Here is a 26,716-nt window from a genome sequence, read left to right on the forward strand (position 1 = left end):
TGTATCTTTATAGCTCGTCAACACGCAGGTGTCTTAATTGATCGTTCAGTGGTGAAATATGACAAAACAACATTACCGACCAAATTTGCTTTTCTTTATTAATGCATCTATATTGCTGTTTCAGTTATTAAATTGCCTTTGATCATCTTCTTTTCAAAGTGTGAGTGATATTACAGTATTGCATATGTCCATATTTATTTATTTATTTATTTGATTGGTGTTTTACGCCCTACTCATGAATATTTCACTTATATGACGGCAGCCAGCATTATGGTGAGAGGAAACCGAGCAAAGCCCGGGGGAAACCCACGACCATCCGCAGGTTGCTGGCAGACCTTCTCACTACGGCTGTAGAGACACATGAACCTGCACACAAATCACCCGATGACCTGATATTTGTACCACAGCCTTGCCTTCAGCATTGCATAGGTGTATAACATCTAGTTATTGATCAGTATATACTTTCATCTAACAGCTCGACGTCTCGCCATTACATGTGTACAGATGGAACATAATTACTGTATTACACCTGAAGTTTAGTAGGTAAAAATTCCCTTTCAGAAGCACATGAAGGGCTTAAACTAGCACTTTTGATGCCAACACTAAGGTTTCTCCCCCCTCCCCCACCCCACCACCACCCACTCCCACCCCACTACACCATAAAAACAAAAAATTAATCAAACTTCAGATATCACTTTCTGGTGGTCATACAAGCTGGATGAATCAACTAGAAACAAGAAAAAATGTATGTGTCTCTTAAAAAATTCTGAACTTTTGGATGAAATTTATAGAATTAAATTACCAAATCAGTGAGACAAACTGCTGGTAGCCGTTATCCCCCATTTACTGCTTTGAAGGTGGATCCTGAATTTTGGTCACATAACGATTTCAGACCAATGAAGAATTTTCCGCTTATACGATGGTGGGCGGTTTTTTTTTTTTTTTTTTTTGGTAGTGAAAGATAAGCACTCCATACATAGAGATATGCACACCACAATGGCGAGAGACAAACAATTTACAAGGAACATTAGACTGAGCAAATGGACACAGAGCATCATCAAGCACCTGCAGTCATCAAGATCCAACAAACAGACAGAATCTCCCCATTGTCACTTTTATTTATTTATTTGATTGCAGAGCCCAGGGAAAACCTATGACCATCCACTGGTTGCTGGCAGACCCACTCACTTGGTTTTTTCTCTGTACATGTGTGTATATGAGGGTTCCAGCCTGCAGGAGGGCAGGAAGGGGTTAGTAATGGGCCGTCTCCCACTAGCTTACTTCTCCTGCTGGTTGGGACAGTTACGGGGACAGCACTATTGGTTGTGCTTTCACGTGTATGAATGCATGTTAGCTTCACTTTTCAAACTACATGATGCTTTATCTTGTTTTATATCTACTGATGTATTTTTTGGATCGGACTCTGAAGAACATATATACTGTTTTCTCTATGAAGGCCTTTGAGAAGAACACTGTCTCATTGTAAATTGACCCAGCTACCTTTGATTTATTTATTTATCTGATTGGTGTTTTATGCTGTACTCAAGAATATTTCACTTATACGACGGCTGCCAGCATTACGGTGGGAGAAAACCGGGCAGAGCCCGGGGGAAACCCACGGCCATCCGCAGGATGCTGACAGACCTTCCCACGTACGGCCGGAGAGGAAGCCAGCATGAGCTGGACTTGAACTCACAGCGACCGCATTGGTGAGAGACTCCTGTGCTAACTGAATAAGCCACGGAGGCCCCACTACCTTTGATAAATAAAGATATTATTATTAAATATGGAAATCTGCACATTAACTGTTCAACATGTTCGAGGTTGGAATTGAACCTGTACCCCATGTGTCGACCACGGCCTGCTGCCTGTCGAACTGAATGATTTATTTATCTATTTATTTGATTGGTGTTTTACAGCCCGCGGGTGAAACCCACGACCATCCGTAGGCTGCTGACAGACGAACTGAATGAAGATTTGAATAGAAAAAGCCAGGGATGAACCCTTGCTGCCACCAGCGAAAGTACACAGTGAATGTTGTATATGATAGTCCACCAGAGTAAAAGTGGATAGCTCAGTCAATTACGTAGTGATGAGAATGAATCTTCAGATTTCTCTTATCCCATAGAGTATGTCTGTAGGGATTGTCCTTTACCCATCCTTCCCTCCTGTCAATACTAAAGTAGCCAGCAAACCAACAAAAGATGCGTCCGTTTTCACTCACCTAGCACTCACTCTACAACAACATGTTATCATTTCCTCAGGGGTGCCATGCCTCTAGTTGGGCTAAAAATCAATAGCCTCTTTAAGCAGACGAAACACTTAGCGAGCACTATAGCCAGTGATTCGGAGCCAGTGACGACCTTTCCCCAAACACAAGGTCGTGGCAAAGGGCTTCCCAGAGAGGAATTCATTTTGGGCCAATTTGTCATTGTGTAGGTGATGCGTATTTGATTTGGATCAGGGGTCTAAAACACGGCTTCAACAAGCCGAACATCAATCCGATCCCGTATGAAGTGACTCTTGTCTGAATCCAGAGTCTTGTTCACATCCATGTGAGAGTTTACACATGTATGCTTTTACCATATCTAGCTACAAGTACAAGCATTAAATATGATGACTCCACATAACCATTTATAAATGGATTCCAAATGTACCATTTTCATTTGCATGCTTATTTTTGAACCCCAGAAGATCAAATCTGAAATAAAATCTGAAATACCTATAAACAAAATTTAGGGCAGGTCAGTTTTTCATTTTGTCTGAAGTTGGACTTTCTATTTGTACTCAAGTGAGAGAATAATTTCCTGTAGGGAGTACCCGATATATCCGGGTATTTCATCTCTGTCAGACGCAGCTGCCTGGATGACCTTTATATATATATATATATATATATATATATATATACATATATATACATATATATATATATGCATATATATATATATATATGTGTGTGTGTGTGTGTGTAAATCATACTTTACCTTTCTATAAATTTTTTAAATATATCCCCCTTTAATGAATTTCGTATTTCTTCTATATATGGCTGAAAAGATAGAAAAATAAACATATATACACTGACTGTCACTTCAATTCATACCCACATGCAAACAACTCTTCTCAGAGAATGTTTAAGATTAAACAATGAATTAAACCTCACAGCTGTCCTCGGCACAGATGTACATTTAACTCCATTATTGATTTTAAATTGTAACATACACAAAGAATGCTTATATTTTGTGAAAGGTGATTATTTGGGAGATACTACAATAAAAGCAAAAAATCAATGGCATTTGTGCTGAATGATTTTTTGACAAAAATCTCCAATATAGCTTTTTTAACAGTCCGGTGTATTGGTGAAAGAAACTGGATTGCCCTCCGGAAACCTCAGCCCTTCACTTGGTCCCCTACAAACCTCCTGAATTTGAAGGCGCAGCCAAAGCAAAAAGACCAGCATTTGAACACACCACAAAGGTCAACAGTCAGATAATCGCAGCAAGACAGCACCTTAATCATTTGAGCCAGTACTAAAGACTAAAACCTAACAAGTGAAAGATGAAATATACCTCATTACAGATTCGACCAGACAACATGTATACCAGATGTTACCAACTAGGGCCAGCTGCTGTCTCCCAAGTCATTTTAGAATGACCCGCATGATTCGATAGGACTGGTGTTTTATGCTGTTTTTAGAATAACTCGGAATATTATTTCTATGAACACATACTTTCCACTAATTTTATTCAGCAAAAAAAAAAATACAAGTACTGTACATCTATAGGAAAGTATACACTGACACAATTGGCAAAAACTGTAAAAAAATAAAATAGTCAATACATCAAACAGTACTATTCCTGGTAAACTATGCAATTGTATTTCCTATTATCAGCTGAGAAAATCAATTCATTACAAGTTTTTTTATGAATTTGTTTCCACAAAGTGCTTACATCTACATGCACTTTGTTGAATATAGATTCACACGCTCCCTAATACTTCAACATTTTAAAATGCCTCTCGGGACAATATTTTGAAACATCTGAGAAAACTTAAGGGTGAAAAGAAATACTTTGCACAGTTTTATGAAGCTTGCATCTTTAGTGACACAAATAGATCATTTTGTCATCATTTTCATAGTAATTATATGCATACATTCCCGTGAAAAATAGTTAAAAAGGTCGAATAGACTGAAGATTTCCAGTAGGTCACAAGTGTACTTACAGTAAAGATATCAGGTGCTAGTTTTTTTGTTTTCTGGGCCTGCGTCAGTGCTTCCTGTACATGTTCCACAGCTGATTTGGAGTACGTCTGTAAACAAACAAATGCAAATTATAAAACCTGAAACATCTATAAAGGAATGAAAACACTTAAAAATGAAGATCACCACAACTATGTCCATGTACCCAATGTACACGGATTCCTCAACCTCCTCCCATAGGAAAGAGCAGCATTCAGTGCAATTTATGAATACCCTGTATTTTTAGCTTGATTTCAGAGACAAAACTACATCAGTTGCATTGGTCAATTTCAGGGCTTCACACAAAGTCCAATTTTATCAGTCGACACAGAATAATGCCTTCCGAATATTCCTGAATAAACACCTTGCAAACATGTGAAAATGTCGAAGAATTACAGTATGTGCGTTTTCAGGAACCTGCAGGGGAAAAAAAGAGAAAATCAAATCATCAAATCAAGATAGCTGTATTTATTTATTACTTTGATTGGTGTTTTACGCAAATTTTTTCACAAGAATATTTGACTTATTCGACGGCGGCCAGCAATATGGTGGATGGAAATCAGGCAGAGCCCGGGGAAAACCCACGGCCATCCGCAGGCTAAGATGGTTGTATGTCATAACACTAAACTGACATGACAATCCCGGATTATAGGCCATTATGAAGTCATGGACTGGTGTTGCAGCAATGATAGCCAACAGTAAGGCAGACACACACTTTATAACAGCAAAATAAGTAATACCAGTCAAGGTCTTCGCTCAGATGACATCTGTGGCCTACTCTGCACTGAGCATGTCAAGTGTAAAACAAGTGGATTATTTATTTATCTGATGGGTTTTTTATGCCATACTCAAGAATATTTCACTTATATAACTGCGGCCAGCATTACGGTGGGGGAAAATCAGGAAGGGGAAACCCACGACTATCTGAAAGTTGCTTGCATACCTTATCAAGTGTTCTGGGGATGAAGCCAGCATAGTTTTAATACCTGATGGCCATGGGTAAAGATTTACCAAATACCAGTATGACAGAAAATGTGATGCAACTGGAGGGGACATTAAAACACATCTGACAAAAAAGTAGTCAAAATGAAATCTGGTGAAAATACTTCAGAGTAAAGAAAATAAACTTCAATTTGGCACACTCTTAGTACAAGGTTGAAGGTGAATACCACAGTACAAGTATGTAATCATCAGAATTTTCCAGCTGTGCCAAGGTTGGGTTTGAACCCACACCTCACGTGTCTTAAAGAAATAAAAAAAAAACAAGCAACATACTACATAGCTTAGCTGCCCTTAACAGGCAAATAGGAATTCATCCAAATGAAAGGAAAAAAATCCTCCAATTCAACATACATGTAACAATATAACATTTTGTGCAAACTTTGATGAAAAATTTTGACAGAGTCAATGTGATCAAATCGAGCCAACAGGAAATATGATGAAATTTGAGGGCAACAAGCCACTTTGTGAAATATCTAAAACAACTGGCAACATGGTTATACTCGACCACAACCGCTTTCATCATAAAAGCCAGTTGCTTTTATGATGAAATTCAGGGTGGCCAGCAATCTTATAATTGTCAAGCAATGAGGCAACCTGCTCAGACAATGTCAGACGGCCTAATCAGAAGATAATTTTATCTAGCCCTTTCATATAAAATTGACTTTTCTTGTAAGAATGAACGTCGCTAGCATCCTCCAGCAAGACAACAGTGACTGCAATGTTGACAGAGTTATTAACCTCAGGGTGATGTATGGGCTGCCGGAGATGATTTATACAGCTTATAACTCACTTCATTCCCTCTGTCACTAACAATTTGCTGCAAACTATGCACCTATACAACTAAAATGACGATAAGGCTGCCCCGTCACATTCTGCCAAAAGCTGAAATGAAGATGAGGTTTCCAATCCAATCCACTTTTATAGAGTGAAAATCCCCTGGGGAAACTATTAACCTGCCAGGTACAAGTCTGAAGAGACAGGCCAAACTGTCCTAGATGTCAGACCCACAAAAAACAACCCCCAGTTTACATGCACTTATCCTTGGTGATATTTGTCCACTGTTTGGTTTTGAGAGTCATCTGGTTACAGTATGTGACGGCTTTGTCATAGCTCATCCATCAGACACTGACCTTGGGGCCGACTTCCATCCTCAAGGATCTACTACGATACAAAAAGACAAACTTCGAAAGGCTCTCCTATATCTGAAAATCTTTCTGATAAGTGGACATATATGTACTAGTCCACTTTTATGCATTTTCTTCTATATACATATACATGTATGTAATGATGTTCATTTTCTATAAAGATGACCACTGTAGATGGTCGTGGCACTGCCCGTTTTTCTCCCACCATAATGCTGGACACCGTTGTATAAGTGAAATATTCTTGAGTACGGTGTAAAACACCACTTAAATAAATATGGAGATGACCAAACCAGTGGCACTGAAAACCCTACAGTAAAAAATCCACATGACATACTGGGGGACTTTGATTGGAACAGATAAGAAACTGTAAATCTGAAATAATACGTAGTTGAAGAAACTGGATTTTGACTCCTGCGCTCTGGACATTTCCACGTTAATGCATGTTGAGTTCATCACTTACACATAAGTATAAATACATATATATGTTATGCTCTGGCAATATGTACATGTAGCAACTACATAATGTACTATGTGATCTTGATTTTCCCAAAATATAGTATGAGGCACACATTTTGTACAGGAAAAATATACCTTGGACACTTTCCACCTTAGTCAATATTATTCTCTCCATTCTGATTATAATGCCTCAAGAGACTTTTACTTAGTCTAGAAATACCTCTAATTACTTCAAATGTGTTAAATTGATTGTGACACTGTTTTAAAACAGAAAATTTCTGGGGATACAGGCCAAATGCCATCCCATAACTGGATCACAATGCAAGGCACACAGGACTTAGCTTTGTCCATGAAGGTGCTCACAGCATTAGAAACTGGAAACTGGGCTGGATAGGGAAGGTGGCAATGCTAACATGAGAAGAAACAGCAACATTGCTCTGGGAATTGGGCATACTGAAGGAGAACCTGGCAATGCTAACATGAGAAGAAACAGCAACAATGCTCTGGGAACTGGGCATACTGCAGGAGAACCTGGCAATGCTAACATGAGAAAAAACAGCAACATTGCTCTGGGAATTGGGCATACTGAAGGAGAACCTGGCAATGCTAACATGAGAAGAAACAGCAACAATGCTCTGGGAACTGGGCATACTGCAGGAGAACCTGGCAATGCTAACATGAGAAGAAACAGCAACATTGCTCTGGGAATTGGGCATACTGAAGGAAAAGCTGACAAAGCTAACAGGAGAAGAAACAGCAACACTGCTCTGGGAACTGGGCATACTGAAGGAAAAGATGGCATGGTTGATATGACAATAAACACCGACATTGCTCTGCAAACTCAAAAATATTTCATTGATACAACGGGGGCCACCATTATGGTAGAAGAAAACTGTGGGGAAATCCAGGACCATCCGAAGATTACCCATCAGATCTACGCATGTACGGCCGGAGGGGAAGCCAGCATGAGCTGGAGTTGAACTCACAGCCCCTGCATTGGTGAGAGGCTCCTGGATCATTGTGCCGTGCTGGCCACCAGTGGCAGCATGTTAACAACCTCAACCATGGAGATCTCCCTCTGAGAACTGGAAGGGGAAGGAGAAGTTGGCATTGCTAAAGTTGGCATCGCTTGAGGTTCTGAATGCTGAAAACTCATACCTTGATTGGCTTGTTACTCAAGACACAACAGTTACAAATGCGTCTGCAGTGTTAGTTTATATATGGCTTGAGGGAGTACATCCCCAACCAGAAATGACAAGTGAAGACAACAGCTTGAGAAACGGTCTCCAACGAGTGTTCTGAAAACAGCTAATAGACTCAATCATTCTGTTTTACCTATAGATATCTGGAACTCATAGGTCAAGCAGACAATGTTAGTCATCAGACATCCACTCAACATAGCCATTGGGACAGTGGCCGGAAAATTAAGATTTAGGTCAATAGGTAATTTTCTCTTCTGATTCTCGAGAGAGCTTTGCCAGAAGCCATGAAAGTGTACAGGCATGGAGACTCACTGTTGGAGAGCATCATGCAATTATAGTACAGTTAGAAACATATATGTATCTTTGGTATCTCGATGCAAAAGTACGCCTTACATCGGTCAAAAAAGGACACACTGATTTTGTGTATCTCTTATAATGCTATTCCATGAAGTGAATGAATGAATTATTGATTATTGGTTTGTATAATGTCATATTTGAGTTGTAATATAGTGAGTTAATAACAGGAATTAATATGGTAAACTTTCAGTAGGACCAAGTGTTAAGTGTAAAACACAAATAACAATGAGGAAGTGGTAAAAAGTAGATTAGCATTTTGTCACAAATACGTTAATTAAAACAAGCCAGTGAACCCAAAGTAAAATTGCATCTCACTTTGTTCTTCAGTGTAACTCAAAAAAAAAAAGCAAATGTAGTCAACTACAACATATATTTATTGCAGAATTGGCATTCACAATCTGGGTCAAGTACATACGCATAAACCCTTATATTGTATAAAAATGAAAATGGCTGATGTAGTATCTGATTAGGATCAGCTGGTCCCATGGGATTTCATGGCATCAAATGCATCATTTTAAAGCTTTATATGCATCCAAAAATGCATTTTTACATACCTAACATTTTATAGGTGAAACACAGTAAATTAGCACGCATTCTGCAGGCACAGCTTACTGTTAAAGGTACCTACTGTAAATCTTCAACCTTTTCGACCTCTGTTTCAGTGAAATATATACATATAATTATTATGAAAATGATGCTACAAATAAATTGTTTGGGCTCTAAAAAATGCAAGCTTCATAAAAGTGTGCAAATTATTTCTCTCACAATCTATAGTTTTCTCAGAATGTCTCAAAATACTCATCAGAGAGGCGGTTGATGAGTTTGACAAATTAGGGTAATCCATTTCAACAACACACAGTCTACTTATGTAATCTCATCCACACAATTAGCACGGTTGTTTCAACATCCTACAGTTTACACGTGATAATATCCACGCCATTAATTAGCACGCTTACGGTAGGCCCAGCTTACCATGCCCACTAATCAATTCTCCAATTAACTAACAAGATCGGATTGCACCATTTACAGCAACCCTAGTAAGTCAGTCTAAAATAGTGCAGAATCTCTGTACCATGGGAGATTATATATGGAAACCAACAAGAGCACGTGCTTACGAATCAATGCCAGTGACAAGGTAATAAATATGGAATATTTCGCCACAAACTCTGAGTGACCTTTATGGCCGTGGAATCAGATTCGAATGGCAGATGCAGTGTAATGCTGTGCAATGGCTGCCCTCTTTTTGAACTTTATGAAGCAATCTGTGTTTCATCATGTTCAAAAATGCATTATCTGCTCTGCTTGTATATTGATTTATTGGGTTTTTAATAATACAAGTTTTATTCATATCATATTTCATACTACATGTAGGACTATAAATGTTACTGAATTCAGAGGTAGAACTTTCTCTAATGCAGCTATATATGTACTTATATATGTATCAAGTATCCATCAGAGATCAAAGGCAAAGAGAAAACATACAGCTGTGCAATCACAGCTACATGCACAATTCATAAAACTCACGGCAGAAAATGCCACCATGTTTGTCAGCAAGCTTAACAGTACTACATGTATAATGAATGTAGGCCTACCCATATACATGTACGGCCAGAGTATATCTTTAATTCACAGAGATATGCCTTCTGGCGAGGATTAATCATCATTTAACCTAGACTTACCCTTTCTTTATGATTCTATGACCAGTACAGGTCACCTGAAACTCAGAGATTTTTAGGCCAATTAGTATCTTGATATCCATCACACAATCTCTGATATTTTCTTTCTCTCGTTATTTCCAAGACAGCACTAGGTCATAATTCTGACAATCCGATTCAAATTAGACATCTGTTTTTACATTTGTCTGAAGGATGTAGCATAGCAAGATATTTTGCTGGAAAAATGTAGTAAAGTTTCTGCACCAAAAATGAGAATTGATGATTTTATTTATTTCACCGGAAAACAGAATTCAATTTCACATTACAAATTTATTTATCTTCCAGTACCTCTGTTTATTTACTTGATAGGTGTTTTATGTTGTATTCAAGAATATTTCACTTATATGACAGCGGACAGCATTATGGTGGGAGGAAACCCGGCAGAGCCCGAAGGAAACCCACGACCACCTGCAGGTTGCTGGAAGACCTAGTACCTCTACAACACAGTGTCAATGTAATTACACACAGCACCATAAAAAACACAAAAAATTCCAAATAAAAAAAAAAAGCGCCCATATATTGAACAGACAAGGCCTTCTTTCAATGAACCGATGAAATCCTGAGACAAAACAGCTGCATGAACTTGTACAGATTTGAACCCACAGCCCACTCTTGATACTTTAACATTTCAAACCACCACTTGATACATTATCAATGGCTCCATGATATCAGGTCATGGACAGGCAGTTGAGCCTGCCACTCTATCTCTCTGTGAAGAGTGTACCTTTGTGCACAGCCCCAATGTGACTAATCTAGCTACACTGTCGGAATCTACAGTCCTCAGTTTTTGCAAGGCTTCTATGATATTAAAGAAAACAGCCACTAGTCATGTCGAACACACACATCTTTCTCAGCGCAGTTTCGTTCCGCAGGTATTTTTAGGAGATTTAATGCTTAAGGATGCTGTAAATAACTTTGAGGCAGCCTATTATGAGCAAATCTCTCTGACCAACACGCGCAGGTGAAATAATACTCTCTGACTTTAGCCCACTCCATCAATATTCTCAGTATCAAATAAACTAGGCCAATGTCAGTGAATGTTAAGTTGTAGCCACTTGGAGATTTCTGTCAGCTCACTGATCAATATGGTGAACATTCATGTGCATGGAACAAAAGACACTCCCATACCTTCCTCTGTTGCTGCTTTATTTCTCCATTTTATTGGTGTTATATGCCGTACTCAAAAAATATTTCACTTACATGACTACGGCGAGCAATATGGTGGGAGGAAACCAAGTAGAGCTTGCTGGAGGAAACTGAGTAGAGCCCGGGTGGGGGAAACCCATGGCCATTCGCAGGTTGCTGGCAGACCTTCCCATATATTCCTCTATTACATGTTGAATGTAAAAGTGTTAACGGCTGGAACTTGAAGCGGTGTTGTTGTGTGCCCTCTCCAGCAACATGCCATCCACATTAAATTACAACCACAAACCTCATATCATTTCCCAGTTACAATGTCCACTACACTGTCCACCTCATACATGTTGATATGCACCTCATCTAACAATATCAGAATACTATTAGAATATCTCATTCCAAAATTTCACGCAAATCTCTTGCCCAAGCCCTAGTCATGTACATTTGGCAGTCTTACTCTACAAATGGCTGGCTGGTGTGCAATTCCCTCAATTTACAGTAACGAAATGATATGACATTGGTTCGGATAAATGTCACAGCATCTTTACCTGGATTTACCTGTGTGCATCCATCGATTGATAATTAATACATGCATACTGTATATCACTTTAGTACACACCAATTTTAATTATCCACTTTGTTACTTTTTGTGTGTTTCAAATTTGCATTGAAAGAGCTGTATGTCACATGTTCCTTTAACAATAATGTAGTACTGCATGCTTTGAATTCCTTGATGTCCTTCACAAAGTATCGTATTAACAATGTACATACATGCACATGTACATGACATTGAAAAGCTTCTACATTTCCCCCCCCCCTCCCCCAGTCCAGGTGTCACATATAGCTCTCAGTTTCTCAAGTTCTTGGACACCTTTGCATTCGCATCTCTTGATAGCCCTAGTCTGAGCAGCATGGCTTCCGGGCATCTTCCTGCGGCTTCCTTAATTGGTCTAAGTTGGCATCCTTCGTTTCAAGAGCCCGCACATCTTCACCCGCCTCTCTTCCTATCCAGCCTATCCAGCCATGCAATTTTCCCTTTTTCTCCCCTCTATTCTGCGTCTGTTTCTCTCTGTTTCTTTCCTGTTTTTATGTCTTAAGAGATTGCCTGAAGGCATTCTCCATTAAATTAATAGATGAAGTGTTCTTGTACGTCCTTGTTCAGATGGCATCTCAGAGCAAGTACATTCTCTCCAGGAATGAAAATGCCGAGACACACGGCCACCGAAGAGGACCAAAATACTTCAAGGTCAGACAATTCCAAACCAGAAATGTCACAGTGATTTTTAACACCTCAGTTAAAGCAATCACAACATCTGATTCAAAATTTCTTATGTGACCAATTGATACCGGTAATGCAAATGACTTCTATTGACCTCAGATAATACATAGGTATTTGAAGATTGTTTGCAACATACATGATGGATAACATCCTACTAGAGAAATGTCAATTTAAGCATCCAAAATATTATTTATTACCTTTATTTGCCTCCAAAAATCTACCTTTTTGGCGAAGTGTTATGTTTAAGACCATCTACCTTTCACATAAGGTGATTTCCAGACTAGAACTAAATATTCATAAATACATCAATTACTAACGTTTTGATTATTTATTTATTTGATTAGTGTTTTATGCCATACTCAAGATTATTTCACTAATACGACAGAGGCCAGCATTATGGTAGGAGGAAACTGCGCAGAGCCCTAGGCAAATCCACTACCATCCTTACGTTGCTGAAAGACCTTCCCACTTACAACCAGAGAGGACGCCAGCATGAGCTGGACTTGAACTCACAGTACCGCACTGGTGAGAGGCTTCTGGGTCGTTACGCTGCTCTAGCGCTCTAATCAACTGAGCCATTAACTTTTTGAGAAAATACCAGACAGTACATATACATTAAACCATTTTATACACGTGTCATATTCATGTTCTTTGATGGAATGTACAGTGTCAGAATCTTCCTTTAAGCCAAGGAGCAATATTCTTCAATTTTTACTTGAAACATAAACATCACACTGCATGGCGAAATCCTTATAATGCAGCTACATGTGCCTACGACACTAAACTGCTTTCTCTGCAGCCTGCACTGGGGATAGCAGGAATACTGGAATTCTGTGCATTAAACTCATAACTGTTATAGCCAAGGCAGATGATGTAAACTGGCCGTGCAACAGTTCCATTATTGTATTATACAGACCCAGGCCAGGCGCCATATTCAAAAGCCGTTTATGGCCTTGGTATCTCATTTAAAAAGCAACGCCCCCTGCCCTTAACAATCAGCTGTAAATGTAGAGATTAAGGTAAGTACTGGAGTACACAACACTAATCAGAAATTAATAAGCATAAATCACAGCTTTGCGCCACCAGAAAATGAGCTGTGCATTGGACAGCACATTTATCAATCTGTGAACGTAAAAAGGAAAATTGCCGTCTGCTGTAGAGAAAGGACACACATAAGTATCATCCAGTCCATTTCTAAGAAAAAGAAACTTTACAATTGACCAAGACATTAACTCTACTCACGTGTGACTGTGATAACAATTCCTTCATGATAAATTGGTCATATATTTCTTTGCCTACTTTGATTCTCTCTTCGTCTGATTCTAATTTCTCAAATTTCTTCACCTGTAAAGAGATAAAAGCAATGGTGACATATTAGAACAGGTGGATAGCATAGAATGAATCCATGGAAACAGAGACAGATGATCAGAGAAACTAATAACATACAGACACCTTAGAACAGTTAGAGCAGACTCCTAAAGTCAAAAGCAAGTCATTAAACCTCAAGCATTCATTCATTCATTCATTCATTCATTCGTTCATTCCAATATGAAACAGTGACACAGCCTTTTAGTAATGATGATCATACCCTAGTTTCTCAACATTTTCGTATATGAATGAGCAATTCCCAGTGCAATTTACGCACATTTTTCATTTGACTCTGGAGGACAAATTACTTTTGTTGAATTTGCCAATTTTGGGGCTTCACAAAACGTATAATTTTATCAGTCCACACAGAATAATGCCTTCAGAATATTAAGCTTGCATAAACACCTTGCAATCATATGAAAAGGTTGAAGAATCACAGAACTTGAAGTGATAAACAGACATATACCTGTTCTTTAAAAGTTTTGAACTGGCTGAAATTCCTCAACACTGTAATTAAGTACTGGTCATTTGCACTTCATATACATGTATTGCAGTGGTCAATTGCTATGGAAGGCAGATAGCGGAATGCCTGGAATAAGCCACAGGACTTTGGCAAGTAACTGAGGAACTTTTATACCTATCATGTGATACGCTGACATGTATATGTACAGCAGGTTCACCAGGTGTACCCTAACTCTTCTAATTTTTGGGACGCCTGGTCCGCTCTTTTTAGCCAATACACATGTATTGTAGCGGTAATATTTAGTTTCTTTTCTTTACATTGTTAGCTAATCTAATAAACATATTCATGCTCTTATTATTGGTCCAAAAAAAAAAAAAAAAAAACAAACTGGGAGAGAAATGTTATTCTTTGCATTCAGTACTACTAATATCTGTCCTAAGAAACAGAAGAATTAGATACGGTACTTGGTGCACCGTATTGGTTGGTGGAAAGTAAGTGCTTTCTAATATTTGTGCACATATATATGTACTGGTAATGCCCTATGGGTAGCACTGTATGGCAATGTTGACAGTTTTACTGCCCAGGATCTGCCCAAGGAGCAGTTACAGTACTGAGGTAGGAAAATCCAGAACTCCTTCTGTATGGCAATGTTGACAGTTTTACTACCTGGATCTGCCCAAGGAACAGTTATAGTTCTGAGGTAGGAAAATCTAGAGCTCCTCCTGTATGGCAATGTTGACATTTTTACTGCCAGGATCTGCCCAAGGAACAGTTACAGTACTGAGGTAGGAAAATCTAGAACTCCTTCTGTATGATAATGCTGACAGTTTTACTGCCTGGATCTGCCCAAGGAACAGTTACAGTACTGAGGTAGGAAAATCTAGAACTCCTTCTGTATGACAATGCTGACAGTTTTACTGCCTGGATCTGCCCAAAGAACAATAACAGTTCTGAGGTAGGAAAATCTAGAACTCCTTCTGTATGGCAATGTTGACAGTTTTACTGCCAGAATCTGCCCAAGGAACAGTTACAGTACTGAGGTAGGAAAATCTAGAACTCCTTCTGTATGGCAATGTTGACAGTTTTACTGCCTGGATCTGCCCAAGGAACAGTTACAGTACTGAGGTAGGAAAATCTAGAACTCCTCCTGTATGGCAATGTTGACAGTTTTACTGCCAGGATCTGCCCAAGGAACAGTTACAGTTCTGAGGTAGGAAAATCTAGAGCTCCTTCTGTATGGTAATGTTGACAGTTTTACTGCCAGGATCTGCTCAAGGAACAGTTACAGTACTGAGGTAGGAAAATCTAGAGCTCCTTCTGTATGACAATGTTGACAGTTTTACTGCCAGGATCTGCCCAAGGAACAGTTACAGTACTGAGGTAGGAAAATCTAGAACACCTTCTGTATGACAATGTTGACAGTTTTACTGCCAGGATCTGCCCAAGGAACAGTTACAGTACTGAGGTAGGAAAATATAGAACTCCTTCTGTATGACAATGTTGACAGTTTTACTGCCAGGATCTGCCCAAGGAACAGTTACAGTACTGAGGTAGGAAAATCTCCAACTCCTTTTTCAAGGCTGGGACTGAACCTCAATGAAATAAAATCTTTTATTTTTTAACTTGTATTGTATACACATATATACTTATTTTTTACTGGACTTGTTTTATGCCACACTGCAGGAATATTTCGCTTATACTACGATGACAAGCATTACGTGGGGACCCACGACATCCACAGGTGGCTGGCAGGCCTTTCCAAGCAGATGTACACATGTATGTATAGAATAAAAAAAAATCAATGCTTTGAACCTCATTTCAGTACAAAAACAGAATACATATCTACATGTACATAAACATGTACATGTATAGACTGCAGTCACTATTGAAATATTTATAAGCTTTTACTCCAGTCGACAAATTATCTCTCTGTACCCGAGCCCAACCTCTGTTGACATGTTTATTGAGAAGCTCATCAGTCGCCAAAACACGCCGAGATGATCAGCAGACAATTACACCAGACACGCACACATAATCTGCACTCAAGCTAATACATTTGCCTACAGATTACTCATATAATCGTGGGGACAGTAATTAAAACTACCTGGATGCGAATCCTTCAAAGCCAGATGAAACCACGTTGATTACAGGTAATAATGCCACGGTGAGTGGGTTTATAGACTAATTTATCCAACACTTCAGGTTCCAACCTGTATAGAACTACCTCTCCAAGGCAACCCATTTGTAACTTCTCCATATAATGTCCTTCCTGATTGATTCCCATCAATTAACAGCCTAGCTTTACGTGGATTTTTCCATCCCACTTTTGGATTACCAACCTCAGCACTACCACTTCAGGATCAACATGGCTGCACCCATAAAGCTAAAAACATCATGCAATGAGCTGGAAGAAAATTGAAAGCTGAGGTAGAGGATACTTTTTGGTATTTATTTAGAAATTATTTATACAGGTACGTGTAGTTGTACCGTTTGATTTGTATTTAAGGTGATTCATTTTGAATTTAATGTTTACATTAGATTTATGAAAACTAATTTTATTGGGAACATATGGCTAACTTACAGCCGAACGTGGGAAGGTTTGCCAGCAGTCAAATAAATAAATAAATATATAAATTTAAATTAATGCCAACAGGAACGCTTGAGTTTTGTACTACCTATGTGTACATGTAATCCTGCCCATAAGACAGTGCTCTGCTATGATTGGTTACAAATCAATCGACTCTAAGGTGTTTATATCAACAAGGCTGTTCGAGCTTGAAACAGATATCATTACTATGGCTGAATGAACTCTTCCCCCCCACACCCTATCAAACTCCCACCTCAAGACACATTCCCGCCTCCAGATAAAGACACACAGACATGACACCATTTCAGCCATCATGGCAATGCTGAACAAGGTCATTTTGAACTTTCAGCCATCGTGACAATGCTGAACAAGGTGAAAGTTATACTGTGCCTATTCGAGACCAAAGAAACCCTTTCAGCCATCGTGACAATGCTGAACAAGGTGAAGGTTATACTGTGCGTATACGAGACCACAAAAACCTTTCAGCCCTCATGACAATGCTGAACAAGGTTAAGGTTATACTGTGCATGTACAGGACAAAAAACCCTTTCAGCCATTGTGACAATGCCGAACAAGGTTAAGGTTATACTGTGCATGAATGAGACAAAAAAAAAAAAATCTTTCAGCCATCGTGACAATGCTGAACAAGGTTATGGTTATGGTCTGCATATACGAGACAAAAAAAAAACCTTTCAGCCATCGTGACAATGCTGAACAATGTGAAGGTTATACTGTGTGTATACGAGACCAAAAAAAACGACTTTCAGCCAAAGACCATTGACAGACAGTGGTTGTGGAATAGATATATGCCTTGGCCGAGACATCCTGGCAAGACAGATTGTGTCCACAGAGAAGCCTCGACCATGCTGTCCATACGCTGCTTTGGTTCGCAGGGATATTACTGCCGCTAGTTTTCTGCTGGCTTTTCCAAAACGCTCAAGCCCTACTTAGTCAGCCGATAAACCCTACTTATTCAATTGGCATTACACGCTGTAGCTGAGCGAAGAGGCTGGATGCCTAGACAACGCCAGGCAAAACCAATTAAGGTGTGACATTGGAGGCAAGTCTAAAAATCCTCCAATCAACACAGTCTCGATGCTTTGCAAAACCAATAGGGTGTGCATTGTACAGCAAAAAGGTCGGCCATCTCCACAGCGGGATAATCCTGTCTGGAAAATGTCTGCACTGATCACTATTGATCTGTATTGATAGACCTTAATGGCTCGTCAAATCAGCCTACACATATATACTTCAGCCTTCGTACGATCCACCACCTGAGGCCTATCCACCACAACATCGAAAACACGGCCGGCTCAGCAACCTTCAATGCATTTTACCACAGCTTTATAACAATATCCCTCTGCGTTTTACCCCAGCTGTATAACAATATTTGTCAGCAGTCTTCATAGTGTTTTATCACAGCTCTACAATAATATCCCTCTGCGTTTTGCCACAGCTCTTATAACAATATCCCTCTGCGTTTTACCCCAGCTGTACAACAATATTCGTCAGCAGTCTTCATTGTGTTTTATCACAGCTCTATAACAATATCCCTCTGCGTTTTGCCACAGCTCTTATAACAATATCCCTCTGCGTTTTACCCCAGCTGTACAACAATATTCGTCAGCAGTCTTCATTGTGTTTTATCACAGCTCTATAACAATATCCCTCTGCGTTTTACCACAGCTCTATAACAATATCCCTCTGCGTTTTACCACAGCTCTATAACAATATCCCTCTGCGTTTTACCACAGCTCTATAACAATATTCGTCAGCAGTCTTCATTGTTTTATCACAGCTCTATAACAATATCCCTCTGCGTTTTACCACAGCTCTATAACAATATCCCTCTGCGTTTTACCCCAGCTATATAACAATATTCGTCAGCAGTCTTCATTGTGTTTTATCACAGCTCTATAACAATATCCCTCTGCGTTTTACCACAGCTGTATAACAATATCCCTCTGCGTTTTACCCCAGCTGTATAACAATATTCGTCAGCAGTCTTCATAGTGTTTTATCACAGCTCTACAATTATATCCCTCTGCGTTTTGCCACAGCTCTTATAACAATATCCTTCAGCAGCTACAAACTGGTTTTTCATTTCATCCCCAAAGGCAGAAAACGTGACTCTATTTTTAAGACTGAATCTACAGCCAAATCTGCTGATGAAAAATTATTAATTCTGCGATAATTTCTGTCACTCAAGACATAATCTCCCTACATGAAGATTCTCCTAAACACTCATACTTCTGCGGGGCTTGATGCAATAATACTTTTGCCGGTAGGCCATTTCTTCATCCATTTCAAACTAGCATTAGTAAAATGCAAAAAAGCAGATGACTAAAATAAGTTCCTTGTTCTGCACATCATTTTAAAATGTTTGCAAAACAACATAATAATGCATTGTCACAGTTAATGTATTAAAACGTAAGATGAAATGTCCAACCTAAAAAATCTACATTGATCTGAACAACCAACTATGCTAAACATTTTACATGTATTTCATATTGAGTTGATTTGCATGTAGAGTTTGATCCACAGATATTTGTAGATCAAAACGTGTAATGTCCATATACGTGTATGCTGTTTACAATTGACATGTTATAATATCAAGGTGTTCAAAATGGCCAAGTAGTAGGCTGCAGACAGCTGTCTTCTGTTGTCCCTGTAGCAGGCTGCAGACAGCTGTCTACTGTTGTCCCTGTCGCAGGCTGCAGACAGATATCTACTGCAGTCCCTGTAGCAGGCTGCAGACAGCTGTCTACTGCAGTCCCTGTAGCAGGCTGCAGACAGATATCTACTGCAGTCCCTGTAGCAGGCTGCAGACAGCTGTCTACTGTTGTCCCTGTAGCAGGCTGCAGACAGCTATCTACTGCAGTCCCTGTAGCAGGCTGCAGACAGCTGTCTACTGTTGTCCCTGTAGCAGGCTGCAGACAGCTATCTACTGCAGTCCCTGTAGCAGGCTGCAGACAGCTGTCTACTGTTGTCCCTGTAGCAGGCTGCAGACAGCTGTTTACTGTTGTCCCTGTAGCAGGCTGCAGACATTTGTCTACTGCTGTCCCTGTCGCAGGCTGCAGACAGCTATCTACTGCAGTCCCTGTAGCAGGCTGCAGACAGCTGTCTTCTGTTGTCCCTGTAGCAGGCTACAGACAGCTGTTTACTGTTGTCCCTGTTGCAGGCTGCAGACAGCTATCTACTGCAGTCCCTGTAGCAGGCTGCAGACAGCTGTCTTCTGTTGTCCCTGTAGCAGGCTGCAGACAGCTGTCTACTGTTGTCCCTGTCGCAGGCTGCAGACAGCTATCTACTGCAGTCCCTGTAGCAGGCTGCAGACAGCTGTCTACTGCAGTCCCTATAGCAGGCTGCAGACAGCTGTCTACTGCAGTCCCTGTAGCAGGCTGCAGACAGCTATCTACTGCAGTCCCTGTAGCAGGCTGCAGACAGCTGTCTACTGCCGTCCCCTGTAGCCGCCAAGCCGCCAAATATTCTCACTATTTAAATCAGTAGTAATTGTGACATAATTACTTTCAATTCAGCCGCCTACTTTTGAACTCTGACCTCCTTCTCCAATTTTAAATGAAAACCCTGCAGTAAAGATCCTACACCCATGCACGTTGTTTTGACAAAAGCCCTTGGGAGTCTGTCTTGGCTGGAAATATAACCTTGCCATATGGATGTTTTATTTACCCAAACGTTTTATTCCTCAGGATGGCATTTTGTTTTCACCATTTTTTCTCTCGAAGTTCAACAGACATGATTACACCAATCCAGAGATCTTTTTGGAACTCTTCTGTGCATGGTGCACCAAATGTCCTTGCAATGGACAAACTACGCATGAAATCAAGATGTTAGGGCAAAAGAAGTGAGCCAGACAGGCTTACATGTATATGTCACCTGGAGAAGCTGTTCTCTACATGTGACAGCCACACCTGATGCCTCCTGTGAACCCCAGACAGCTCTGACCCTTGTCATGCATCAGTAGAACGTCCAGGCTTCACAGCTGCAGTAAAATAACCTACATGTCATATGTAAAATTTCGCTTATGACTGAGTTACACATTTTGTCTGATTCTGATGGTTATATTGAACTGAGAAAGGTGTTTGAAGTTTGTTTGAAAAGTATATCTGATATACTACTCGGAAAATAAGTTTTAACACCAAGATTAACCTATTTATCTGCTTCTAAAAAATGCAGTTTGTTGGCAAAATTATAAGTCATTTACACTCCACAAGGGCAACATGTAAAAGCCAAATCTAACACAAAGACGGTAAAAATTACAGTTTACCCTGTAAAATTAATGAGAATATTGTAGCATTACCTTAACCTAAGTATCTGAAAAAATTCCACATATCTGTGTGTGCTCACTGTACTTACATTAACTTAAACATCAATATTTTGATATTCAAGCATTACATTCAGGTTCCTTGATTTCTTAAATATTTTTTCTCAAATTAGCTTAATTGCCCAACTTAAAAAGCTAACTTTTGCTCTGAAACGTACAAAAGTGCAAAGAAATAAACAACAACACTCTGCTAGGCACCATCCCATTGTAGAACAAACATATGCATTTATGTATAGTCTAACAAAGGTGAAAAATCGTTTCAAAAATTCCTGGATGTGAATCACTACCAAAATGCTATGGATTGGTTCTTGGCTCAAGTCCAAGGTGTGAACAAAATTTCATCCAAATCAGAGAGTGACTTTTTCTGTAAAGCTGTTGGAGGATGGGAGGGACAGATATATGAGCGCCTGAAAAAAAAACATGGCCTCATTGCTGGTGGCAAACATACAGACAACTTTCATGTACAATGTACATGTATGTATGGGCAGAGTTCCCAAATCATAGGCTTCTAATCTAGATAAAAATATAATTGCTAAAAAGATGTGTTTGAAGATGTATAAAAGCCTGTCTACAAACACATCTCCAGAAAGTATGACACAAGCTACTGGTATTGTACATTGACAGTTGCTTTTTTTTTTATCAGTTAAGATATCTTTAAAAACTATAATGGGTTCATCCTTGTGTTTCTTTTTATTGTTTTGTTTTCTAATTCCTAAACATAAATAGAATGATACAAAATAAAATAAAATAAAAAGTCTAGCAGGTTTATGACATAATGAGGCCTCCATGGACTGAGGTGGATAGCATGCCAGGCGGCACGATGATCCAGGAGCCTCTCAAGAGTCGAGTGGGCGGATGGGGTTGGGGGGAGGGGGAGTTGAGTGGGATGAGTCTTGTTAATAGGAGGTGTAGCACTGATCTATACTGCACCAACACACAATCAAAGTATACAATTTAACGGAGGGAATCAAGTTGAATACTTTATATTATAGCAGCCCCATGCATGTACCCTGAAGGTAGATGATGAATATAAACATCCTGCCTGAGGGTCAGACTTAGCTTATCCTGACATTTCATATCAGACCAATCTGGACACCTGCTCCCAGGGTGGATCTGAACACTCTAGCGCCAGCATCGCTCTATACCTAGGCCGAGCAGTAGCGCATCATACGAGGAGAGCGCATCAGACTCCGGGCCATCCCCATTTCATAGCGTGGACGTATTTAACCTGTGCTTCATATGTCGCTCAGGCTGTACCACATAGCTGTTGGCCTCCCTTCATACAGAAAAGCATCTCCCGTTCTACATCCCAAAGTATAGAAACCCTATATTAAGCCATCTTGCTGGCAGCAGCAAATCAAGAATGCTCTGGCATCAAGGTTTAATTCTGTCAGCCAGCAATCCTAATTCCTTCTCACAGAACCATGAAATTCTCAAGTCTGGCAGGGTTCCATTGAGCTAAAGCATCAGTCTCTGTATGTCTGCTCCAGGGACAGGGGGGGCTACTGATAAGACCCAGGACAGAGACTGGTGGAGGGGAAACTTGAGCATTAATTTGTTCTTCCTACATGTAGTTACTTTAAATCCTCAATAAATTCAACCAAAGACAATGTATATATTGTTATGTGGTAACAGAGGAACATTATCTCATCTTGACAGGTCACATGCACTTTACAATCTCCATGTGAACCTACCTGAACTGTTCATGTGCATTTTCGTTTTCAAAATTTGTTCAGATTGTAACTACATGTATTGGTCAAATTTGCAGAGTATTTCAATATGATAGCGCATATAACTTTTTTATTATTGTTATTTATTTTTTGGTTTGTTTTACTTTTCATTCACATGGCATAGACTTTCTTTTTCGCTTAGTCTGCACGCCATTGTGAATACTATATACCCTGAACGACCTAAAAATTCAACCACAAAAGTGCATTTTTTGTGGCAAATAATGTCATGGGAAATTACTTCTGGTGCATAAATTTACATTTTCCCAGTAGGATATTATTATACCTTTTAAACACCTTTCAAAGCATCTTTCTAAAATCTATAGAGCTCCCATAATCTGGAGTCATTGACGAAATTTTAGGTCAATTAGGTTAGTTCAAGACCTGCAGAATCTGGCTACTAATGAAAGCAATTAGCAGTTGCCAAAGCATGAAGAGAGAATATTGCATTGGGGGTGGGGGAGGTGCTTTTTTTTAGTATTTTTATTTTACTTTTGAACCAATTAGGTTACACCTGAATTGGCCTCGAACACTGGTAAAGACTGTTGATTTCCTTCTCCTGCCAAGAGTCTTACCCCCTCTCAGGGAAAGGTAAACAAACCATACCCACCCCCACAGGCAGTAGGTCTCTGACTTCCTTACACTGTTAAGATACACACAGCATTAGTGAAAGACACTTTAATACCCACCATCATACACGTACTTCATTTTTTTTAACATGAAATAATATTGACTGAGTAGGCAATTATTCCAGACTTCCAAAAAACAATTTTCTGGGGGCGGAGTTTGGGGGGGGGGGATGGGAGATAGGGAGAAGGAGAGTCAATGTTCATGTTTAAATACACAAGATGTTAAAGTATGTGAGAACCATTGAAGGATAGAGTATAGCACCCGCATGTAGTTACTATCAACATGTTCAGAACCACATATAAACAAACACCCTGATAGCTAATGTATACAGAACATCAAGGTCTACACACAGTGTATAATAAACCCAACAGCGTCAAACCAAAGTCAAGGATGTGAGTTTCCACAGAATTGCAAGCACATGCTTCTCTCATAATATAAAATGAGGGTAATTACTTTCATCCAAAAATAAGTTCTAGTTTGTTTCTAACATGTTTTCCATAGACGGAAAGGTTTCGAATAAAAAGATAATTCTGATATACCCTAATCCCTCCAACTTTTCGCACATGAAGGAACAACTTTCAGTGCAATTTATGCATATTTGTAATTTGAGTTTGGAGACAAAACTACATTTACTGGATTTGGTCAGTTTCAGGGCATCGCAAAAAGCATAATATAATCAGTCTACACAGAATAACGCCTTCAGAATATGCTTGAATAAACACCTAGCAATCGCACAAAAAGGCTGAATTATAAAAAGTTTAAATATTTTGATACTGAATAATGGTTAAAAAAACCAAACAATTTCCTCTCCATAATGATCACCTAAATATGAATTTACTGAGGAAGATAACTCTTGTCACCTAAATATGAATTTACTGAGGAAGATAACTCTTGTCACCTAAATATGAATTTACTGAGGAAGGTAACTCTTGTCACCTAAATATGAATTTATTGAGGACGATAACTCGTCACCTAAATATGAATTTACTGAGGAAGATAACTCTTATCACCTAAATATGAATTTATTGAGGAAGATAACTCTCGTCACCTAAATATGAATTTACTGAGGAAGATAACTCTTGTCACCTAAATATGAATTTATTGAGGAAGATAACTCTTGTCACCTAAATATGGATTTACTGAGGACGATAACTCTTGTCACCTAAATATGAATTTACTGAGGAAGGTAACTCTTGTCACCTAAATATGAATTTACTGAGGAAGGTAACTCTTGTCACCTAAATATGAATTTACTGAGGAAGGTAACTCTTGTCACCTAAATATGAATTTATTGAGGACGATAACTCGTCACCTAAATATGAATTTATTGAGGACGATAACTCGTCACCTAAATATGAATTTATTGAGGACGATAACTCGTCACCTAAATATGGATTTACTGAGGAAGATAACTCTTGTCACCTAAATATGAATTTACTGAGGAAGATAACTCTTGTCACCTAAATATGAATTTACTGAGGAAGATAGCTCTTGTCACCTAAATATGGATTTACTGAGGAAGGTAACTCTTGTCACCTAAATATGAATTTACTGAGGAAGATAACTCTTGTCACCTAAATATGAATTTACTGAGGAAGATAACTCTTGTCACCTAAATATGGATTTACTGAGGAAGATAACTCTTGTCACCTAAATATGAATTTACTGAGGAAGATAACTCTTGTCACCTAAATATGAATTTACTGAGGAAGATAACTCTTGTCACCTAAATATGAATTTACTGAGGACGATAACTCTTGTCACCTAAATATGAATTTACTGAGGAAGATAACTCGTCACCTAAATATGAATTTACTGAGGAAGATAACTCTTGTCACCTAAATATGAATTTACTGAGGAAGATAACTCTTGTCACCTAAATATGAATTTACTGAGGAAGATAACTCTTGTCACCTAAATATGAATTTACTGAGGAAGATAACTCGTCACCTAAATATGAATTTACTGAGGAAGGTAACTCTTGTCACCTAAATATGAATTTACTGAGGAAGATAACTCGTCACCTAAATATGAATTTACTGAGGAAGGTAACTCTTGTCACCTAAATATGAATTTACTGAGGACGATAACTCTTGTCACCTAAATATGAATTTATTGAGGACGATAACTCGTCACCTAAATATGAATTTATTGAGGAAGATAACTCTTGTCACCTAAATATGAATTTATTGAGGAAGATAACTCTTGTCACCTAAATATGAATTTATTGAGGACGATAACTCGTCACCTAAATATGAATTTATTGAGGACGATAACTCGTCACCTAAATATGAATTTATTGAGGACGATAACTCTTGTCACCTAAATATGAATTTACTGAGGACGATAACTCTTGTCACCTAAATATGAATTTACTGAGGACGATAACTCTTGTCACCTAAATATGAATTTATTGAGGACGATAACTCGTCACCTAAATATGAATTTATTGAGGAAGATAACTCGTCACCTAAATATGAATTTATTGAGGAAGGTAACTCTTGTCACCTAAATATGAATTTATTGAGGAAGATAACTCTTGTCACCTAAATATGAATTTATTGAGGACGATAACTCGTCACCTAAATATGAATTTACTGAGGAAGATAACTCTTGTCACCTAAATATGAATTTATTGAGGACGATAACTCTTGTCAATAACAAATGCCTTTTCGCACAGCTAGCCTACATGTATACCTTACAGTCATGACATTGAACCAGTATCTGGAGTTGTGCAGGGTGATTCGCTGACTCGCCGATCAAAACCAATTAAAACTACCATCTGATTTATGATGTGCACAGCTGGCAAGGCACTCTCATAAGATAAAATGTACCTTACAGGTACACAGAATTGATCACATATACATGTAGGTGTTGTCAACACCTTTACATGTTGAACTTCACTGTTTGGCAGCCAGGATATAGCCCTCCTTTACACAATCAATGAAAACCTATATGCACAGCGGCACCATATATACAGTACACCTATCAGGTCTATACACCACTGTACAGGGTTACGTACTGTGTATGAAACCTATTGGCTGTGTCGAATACTTTTAGAAGACTGAAGAC

The 26,716-nt window shown here is 39.0% G+C and overlaps 1 protein-coding gene across 1 annotated transcript in view; it reads right to left on the reverse strand.

The window, feature by feature from the left end:
• LOC135476243 (G protein-coupled receptor kinase 3-like) overlaps positions 1-26,716 on the reverse strand; it is a 95,744-nt gene that overhangs the window by 43,288 nt on the left and 25,740 nt on the right. The window contains exons 4-6 of the mRNA XM_064756194.1: positions 13,770-13,871; positions 4,219-4,305; positions 2,985-3,046 (exon numbers count right to left, since the gene is read on the reverse strand). Of these exons, the coding sequence (XP_064612264.1) occupies positions 2,985-3,046; positions 4,219-4,305; positions 13,770-13,871 (251 nt within the window). The remainder of the gene's footprint in view (positions 1-2,984; positions 3,047-4,218; positions 4,306-13,769; positions 13,872-26,716) is intronic.

Source organism: Liolophura sinensis, chromosome 10, assembly GCF_032854445.1.
Source record: "Liolophura sinensis isolate JHLJ2023 chromosome 10, CUHK_Ljap_v2, whole genome shotgun sequence".
Taxonomy (NCBI): domain Eukaryota; kingdom Metazoa; phylum Mollusca; class Polyplacophora; order Chitonida; family Chitonidae; genus Liolophura; species Liolophura sinensis.